Source organism: Nelumbo nucifera, chromosome 1 (assembly GCF_055504915.1).
Source record: "Nelumbo nucifera cultivar China Antique chromosome 1, China Antique-T2T, whole genome shotgun sequence".
NCBI lineage: Eukaryota > Viridiplantae > Streptophyta > Magnoliopsida > Proteales > Nelumbonaceae > Nelumbo > Nelumbo nucifera.
Window position 1 is genome coordinate 151,083,420 of NC_142649.1, and position 8,623 is coordinate 151,092,042.

Here is an 8,623-nt window from a genome sequence, read left to right on the forward strand (position 1 = left end):
ACATACCCAGATTTTGACCCCCACTAAGGATCTCACTGATTGGCATATCAAATACAGCCTAATCCGACACCTAGTGCGGTATCATAATCAAGTCTAGGGGTCAGGTGTAACTTTTCAGTTTTGCCCATCAATCTCCAAGGTCCAGAGCAATACTAAAAATCTGATCTGGTTCAAAGATTCAATTAATCCTACACTGCATGTGCCTTGGGTCTCACCCTGGCAACTGAGACAGGCCACCCAACACTTGGTAGCACACCAGTGTTAGCCTTGGTAGGATAAATCTCCCCTGACTTATCCAACGGCTGTGAACATTCTAAACTAGCACAAGTCTCATAAGTGTCCAGTTTAAGGGTATTACACAAAAACACACCATAGGAACATAAATCAAATATGTACTTTATTCATTTACAATAAATTCATAATGTACATCATTCTGATTGGAGCTAAGGGCATACAACTGTCTAACAGTATTGATGATGTTGTAGGTTGTAGCCTGTAGATGGGTCAGGATAGTTTGAGGGGAGGAGACATTGTTTGGCAACGGATACCTCTCATCTCTATCAATCCCTACACACTAAGGTCTAGAAAATAAAATGCTTATCACCGTTTAAATGCCACCCATGTGAACCTGGGACTGGGAGTACCAGATAAATGGACAGCAAGTGGGCTCTAGCTTAATTGCTGGATATTTCAATTCTTGAATAAGGAGGCAATTTGATTTCAAGATCACTCGATATATGCAGGTCTGCTTAGTTTTTTTCTCATTAGCTTCAATTTAATTGCTATTATTTTGCTTTTAGTAAGGTTAAATTGAAATCATATAGGATCGTAGGCTATTTACAATTTGACAAACAACATGTTCTTTTCTTATCAAACTAGCATCAAGTAAGCCCTTTTTTGTTGTTGTATTCATTAGTAATATTAATTAATTTTATATAGATTTTTATTAATATAGAATAGTTTATCAAAAACTACAGGTCTTACCATCTTAAGTATGGGTTTTTATTTAATCGGGTCCAATTGGGTCTAACCCAATTGTTCCGATTGACTCATCGGTTCAGTACAAATTGTGAAATAATAGAACCGATCGGGTCTGGTTTGGTTCCAGTACTATCAGTTTAATAGTCGATTCGAAACAGTTCTATCCTGTCCCAAACCAGACTTTGACCGTTGACAGTTCTAAAACATAGGTATACATTAAGGAGATCACATCTGCACCCCACAAATGCCCCACATGCACATCTCAGCGCACATTGGAAACATCTCCTGAAGTTGTCAGTGGGAGATATTCCCAATACACAATTGGGATGTGCTAGGGGCGTTTGTGGGGTGCAGATGTGAATTCCACATTAAGCTAAACAAACAAGGAACTTTCTTTTTGTCACCCCCTACTTGTCTCTCAAATATTTTATCCGAGTAATTGGATCATGATGGAAGTATTGTTGACTGAAGCTTTTTTTATTTTATTTATTTATTTTTGCTTTGTTCTTCCCTCTTGTTTTCTTATTTCGTTTGGTGGGTAAACTATCTTTCTTGGACTGTTGTGATCTTGTCTTGGTTCCTATTGATATGAAATTCCTTTAAAATCAAAGATTAAAGTATCAAAATCAATTATCGTATCAAACCATATGGATGTGGATATGGATATGCTTTGGAAACGCATAGATATAGATGAAATATGGATATGCCGAAAAATACATATAAATTCCATAAATATATTAATAATATTATATTTAAGGTCAAAATAGTTATAATTTATGTATAGATACATAGAAATGTATATCAAAAAGGTATATGTGAAAAAATATAATGCAACTAATATAGTGGGATACATAGAAACTATAAAATTTTATTGATAATGTATCAATCAAGAATACATACATGCCTACATATGTATATATATATATATATATATATATATATATATATATATATATATATATATATTATTTTCTACTGAATTTTAAGACAAAAAATATATGCAACTATCATATGTGAATTATTATATCAATTATTTTCTATTTTATTATTTTACTAAATTCTATTATTAATATTTTTATTTGTATAAATTTCTTGATATTAAAAACCATTTTTTGAGATAAATGTTGATTTGAAAATTATTTATTCTATTAATTTACAAAATATTGATTTATTTTAGTCTTTAATTGAAGTTGAACAACAATACATGTTATTTGTTTAACTTACATGTAAACGTTAAAATAAAAGATATCTCATTTCACTTGCTATTAAAAGTTAAAGGTTGGCTTATTGGTTTAAGGACGGCCTTGGTGCTTAAACGTTTAGTCGCTTTGGTTCAAATCACAATCTGTCGTGCATATCAGCTAATACAACACTAATGCATATATGCACGATTCAGGGGATACGGGTCTACTTACACCTATTTACAGGCGTTCCCATAAACTCAATTTTTATTAATTAAATTAAATAATATAAAAACATATAAAAAATTTGGAAAAAATTAAAAATATGACCGAAAATTGTAACGATACACTCCTGCCGATACATTTGGGTGTATATTTTAAACCATGACTGCATGACACCAGCCAAATCCAGAGTAATTACGTAGACGGTTCAAATCTGACACATCATTCTCCTCGACATTGTAGAAATACGACAGTACAATAGGTGTAGGACCCATGTGTATAGTAAGTGCGGAATCCGGTCAGGAAACCTAAGCTCCCAGGAATGAGAGGCTGAGGTTTTTCTCTACCGTATGTTTCACACAAGCTAATATAATCGATCCTCGGATTTTTGGGTGATGCTTAAAACATTTAGTATGCAGGCTTACCCGAGAGAGATACCAAGCAGGCGGTATTGGTTCTTAGATAAATAGACAATAATTGTATTATCTCTAAATAACCAGACCACGAAACCAAGATACATAACCGCTACAGTTTGTACTGTGAAAGAGAGAGAGAGAGACCCAGGAAATCAAATTTATCTTAAGCTACTATAGAACAGACTACCTATTGAGAATACCTCCGTAACCCCTACAGTTTGTGCTGGACTGCTGGGAGAGCGAGAGAGAGAGAGAGAGAGAGACCCAGAAAGCCGAAGTTATCTTAAGCTACTAGAGCAGAGTACCTACTGAGAATACCTCTCGAATTGAGACTCATGACAATGTGGGTCAAGCCAATCCCGAGGAGAACCCTTGGACATGGTACCACCTGCTTTGCCACTGCCGACGAGCTCTCGCAGAGTATCCACCTTATTATCACGCCCTGTTCCTATGAACTTCCTATCCGCTTCTTTCAGCTTCTGCTTGAACCGCTGCTTCCGGCCAGTCACGTTCAGCTCCTGCTGCTTTACTTGCGAAGGAGGAGCCCCGTGAGGACCCAAGTATATCTTCTCCTCTTCCTTTTTGGCCTGCTCCAGTGCAATAGATATGCATACAGGTCTTAGATGAGTTCAAAAATTAACCGCATTTGACACCATAATATTGGTTCTTTCACACCTATCTATATCTATATATAAAGCAAATATTTGCCTTCGTTCTGGTGCAGGTCATAAAAATTTAATTTCATTATATAATATTAACTACTTGTATCTTCACTCTTTACCTGCATACTTGCATAGCATAAGCCCTTGTACTAGTGAATAATAATGTTCAAACATGCTAGAGAACTTCCTTCCAACTAAAACCTCTTTTTTTTTTCTTTTTTTTTTTGGTACTGACCTTTGGAGCTGCAGGTTTCAAGTCCCTCAGTTTCTGAACATCTTCCTTGTTTTGTTCTGAGTCTCCTATGTCCAGGCTTGGGATCACGAACCCATCAGTATCTGGAACAAAGAGTAAGGTGCAACGCTGTCAATATGACTTGGGATCACGAACCCATCAGTATATGGAGCATTTTTTTATGCCAGTCTCTAATAAGGTAAGCATGCTTCTAGACTAGGGGTGCCAATTGGACTGGATTTGGTCCAATCCGGTCCAGTCCAATGTGAGTCCATTATAAATGGACCAGGTCCAATCCAATGAATGTTTTGGACCAATTTAGACCGGTTCAATTCAATGTCTGGACCATCCAATCTATTCAAATTCATTTTGATTTAGATTGGTTTCAACTCAAACTCAATCCATTGACACATATATTCTTCTCTTATATTAATGGACCAGATATTGGCTTAATCCAACCCAATCTAATATAAATTTGTTACGGACGGACTAGGTCCAATCCAATCTAATAAATATTTTGGATCGGATTGATCCAATCCAATATGTCTTGTTGGTCCGTCCAAAATGATTTTGGACTGGACAGGGTCCAATCCAAAACCGGTCTATTGACACCCTTACTTCTAGTGATTATAATAGTAAAATAAACAACATAAAAGAGCATGCAAGAGATTGGCATAAGATCACATGGAGACCAAATGGATAGAAGAAAAATAGGTATACTTTTAAAAAAAAAAAAGGAAAAGCAAGCAACGAAAAATTAGTACTGGCCCAAAGCCCCAATCCACCAATTTTGAGTACCGACTGCCTCAATTTAACAAATTCACACTGCACCAATTGAAAAATATTCCTCCTGAAGCTACTGGATTGAGTACCCAATTCATCAGCCACTCCTTTGTCCCCCCCCCCAGTGCACATCAGGCTCAGTTTGAGAACAGTGCATATGCAAATATGTACAGTGCAAAACCTTATATACAGTATTTATAAACCTTGTATTTGCACTGTACATATTTGCATTTGCACTCTTCCAAACTAAGCATCAACCCCATATCCCACCTTGTGTTAGAGTCCCCCCCACCCTGGCGGTAGGAACCATTTAAGGTTCCAATATCTTAATTCTAAAATGTTCCAAATAAGGGTTTAGCTTTGCACACACACCAAGGGTTTTACACCAAAATTTTCTTCATAAATCAAGGTATGCACTCAGTGGAACAAGCATCTGGTCTGAATAAAGTTTCCTTAAACTTAATACGCCTCCTACACAAGGAAAGAGCATAGCAAATACCATCAACTGCTTATTGAATGCAGCTTAGGCTGCGTTTGGTTGCAATGCAAATGAAAATATGTACACTACATATTTACTCTTTTTTCGGTTCATGAATGCAAACACGGTTCACATTTTAAACTATTTTTGCACTCATCTTGTTTGTTTGAAATTGGTGCAAAGTGTGGGCCCATCATTAAATGCTCCAATGCCTCAACTTTGGTCAAAAAATTAATTATCAAAAGAACACAAAATTGTATCCAAATAATAGGTACAGTAATGCTCTCTTCTCAGAGTACAAAAGTGTCAGAAAATACATTTTTGATCTGATAATCATTACTTTTTTACATATCAAACAAACACTCACAAACGCGAACCAGGGTACATAAATACCCCAGCTCGGCATTTGTATCGCAAACAAACGGAGCCTTAGGCTCAGTTTGGAAGGAGTACAAATACAAATACGTAGAATGCAAAACCTTGCATTTTGTATACATTTGTACTGTACATAATTATATTTGTAATAATGTTCTCTTTCCAAACTGAGCCTTAGAGAAACCTGGAATTTCAGGATTTGGAAGCAAAATCAGAAATTCAGCAGGTAAAATCTTAACATACACTGGTCTAATTGGGATCCATAATTCAATTTGTACCAAATTATTTTCTGTCATGATGGATAGAGATTAGCTGTCTTTGGGCTATTTAGAACTTGAAATCGAAAGAGATTCTAGTGTTGTACACTTGTACTTAGTCAGCTAATGGGCAATAGATAAACGCCTTGAATCCATAACCATAGAATAAAAAAAGCAAGATCCTTGAAATCCAGATTAAACACTTAAATGGATCCAAAGGAGTGCAAACTTTTCAGCTGACTTACAAGAAGGAAGGAGCTAAATTGCCTGATCTAGGAGGACAGTTATAATATTGGAAGTAGCATATGATTTTTTTTTGTATGTACTTGGAACTGACCTAGCTAAGCATGGCTTTTCTCTTATTATACAATAAAATTCTGATGAACCATTATCTGGTGCTTATTTCTGTAAGGAGCACAAGATCTTCTGCTTTGACTATAAATAGGCATATATAGTCACATCAACAACCAACTACAAGAAAAGAAAGGACTTCATCCAAATTTTTAGGTGGTAGGAGTTTATATAATTTTTGCTTTGAAAAGGCTAAAGATTCATACCTACAATATATGAAATTTGCTTTGTATCAACAATGCGGCAAGTAGGAGGATGGTTCAAATGTCTACTTTGAAGAAGAAAAAAAACTCAAACTGGATCTTTTCCCTTTTTTTGGAGTTTTAAGGTTCAAACTGGAAAGCACTGACCTTGACTGGGACACTTTATTGTATGTAGAAAGGGAACTGGTGAAAGTGTCTAGGCAAATTTGTCAGCCTTTGGTTAACTTTCTACAACAAAAGCCAACTGAGAAGAGGAAAAAAGCCTATTTATTCATGAAGCATCTATATAACCAAAACCTTCTTGGAAGTGTAGTTAAAAGTTATGGTGTGTGGTCATAGCTCCGAAGACACTAAGGATGAGTGGATTACATTTCAGTAATGTTTTTAAAACTGACCTTGACATCAAAAAGCAAGGCAGAAAAGATCACTAGTTTAGTCGTTCAAGCAGTCAATTAGCTATTTAGCTTGTTCTAAAGAAAAAAACAGTCAAAAATAATAAATAATAAATAATAAAAATAAAAAATAAAAAAACTCATTATCTGTCCTGGTTACCGGATCTACAGCCAAAGTCAACATGGGTTTGAAAACACTGAACGAGTTTGTTAATATCCCAGATGTTCTTGGGGATGCTACTACCCATGGTTGCTATCCAGCCTGTGCTGCCCTGATTTGTTTTCCCAAAAATATAGCATGCAGGATGCAAAAAGAACAGCCTAGTGAGCCTACAAAGAAGGTTCAGTGAAGAAAACACAATAACAAGATAGTCAATGTGATGCCTAATCATCGTGGCCTCACTAGGTGAAGTGAGTTGGCTAGCCAGTGCCCAGGCAAAATGAAGAAAACCATGGAAATACATGCTTCATTATTAAGATTTCAAACTTGACAATGTCCTCCTTTTCTATTATAAAATAAAAATAAATTAACCCATGATATTTGGCAGCAATGAAGACAATTCAACCAGCTTCAAGTTCCACAAACCTTTATTTTTGAAGTATGCTTACAGGAATAGCTACATTGATCAAATTTATCTTTGAAGTTCTAATGGGGTGTACCTATAATTGCTGAGATGATTATGAATATCACTTGGGAAAGATAAACAATTTTAACGAGAACCTTGACTCCTATTACAGTGTTGAATGGAACTTGAGCTAACGGAAGAACCTCGGGGAGGGGATGTTTGGTAAAATAATGTCTAGGAGGGAGCACAATGATTATGGTAACCGATGATAGCATGTAATAGCTTATGATCATGCCTTCGACACTAAAATGTTAGGTTTTCTTACAATAAAATTCCTTACCATTCCCCTAAGATCGAAAATAATTACCACAAAACTAAACCCCACAAATTTTAACCAAATCAGTGACTCAGCATCACACCAATAGTGAAACCCATCACAATATTGACATAAAGCCAATGGGAAAAAACAGTACCAATTATCCACAAAATAGTAATACTAATTCAAATCCAACATCAGTGAGAACCAATCAAACCCACATGAGAATTCCACAAAATACTGAACATTCAAAATCTGCTTTATGGATCAACCCATAATACGTATTAATAAAACAGAAAATCATATGCTTTTCCAATTAAAATATCACATCTTAATACAATACCGCAGCCATGATTTTCCCTCAATCACCGGCATTGGCAAAATAAAAACAGAATTTCTGCACAAAGGCAGCATTATCAGAACTAAAATCCGAAAAGCCAGATTACGAATTGATCTATGAACATTCAAATTCAAAAAGAATATAATACTTGCAATGATATCAAAATATCTGTATCGTGCGAGTGGGAAATTCGGAAAGAAAAAGAGAAGAAACTTACCCCACTCATCTTCTTCGATTGAAGGAGTGGATTGGACTAAAGATGGATCCATTGAGCGCCGATGATCATGGATTTCAACGGCTACAGGGCGCAAAAGCCCGGAACTCTGTCGTGTGCAGAAGAGAAAGGGAGATAAGCAGATCAAAAGGATCAACAGAAAGGTCAGAACAACCCAGATAGAGAAAACCGAATCCACTATCCAAAGGCCCTAGGCGGTGGCCGGTGGAAGGCTCCCTTAATCCTAAAAAGGAAAGAAAGCAATGAAACAAAGATGTCAGAGAACAAAGCTAAAGGCTCTCTTTAACCCTAAAATGGAACGAAAGCACGACAAGAGAAGGCTTGAGTAATTGCGAGTTGCGACTTGCGATTTGCGATTTGCGATTTGCGATTTGCGATTTGCGATCGTAAGTGTTTTCATGAAATGACCAAATTGCCCGGTTCGGAACATTTGGGTTTGAGTAATTAATTAGCCGACCAGGACCAACCAGAAATGTTAGCCACTCAGCAGTTACTAAGTTGCTAGTAGTATGTAGTACTACTTAGAGTTCGGATCCTTACCGTTCTAAATTTCTATTTCTCGTTCAATCACGTTGCACTATGAGCCCAATGTCTTCCATTTTGCACTGTAGTATATTGTTGGGGACAATGTTT

At 36.2% G+C, this 8,623-nt stretch overlaps 1 protein-coding gene across 1 annotated transcript; it reads right to left on the reverse strand.

Annotated features, from left to right (window-relative positions):
• Window positions 1–2,815: 2,815 nt before the first annotated feature.
• Window positions 2,816–8,346, reverse strand: LOC104606623 (Na-translocating NADH-quinone reductase subunit A). Its single transcript, XM_010271923.3, has 3 exons — window positions 7,973–8,346; window positions 3,698–3,798; window positions 2,816–3,387 (listed from the first exon to the last, which is right to left on the reverse strand). The coding sequence occupies exons 1-3, from the start codon at window positions 8,022–8,024 to the stop codon at window positions 3,106–3,108; spliced, it is 435 nt and encodes a 144-aa protein (XP_010270225.1). The 5' UTR covers window positions 8,025–8,346; the 3' UTR covers window positions 2,816–3,105.
• Between the last annotated feature and the right edge of the window lie 277 nt (window positions 8,347–8,623).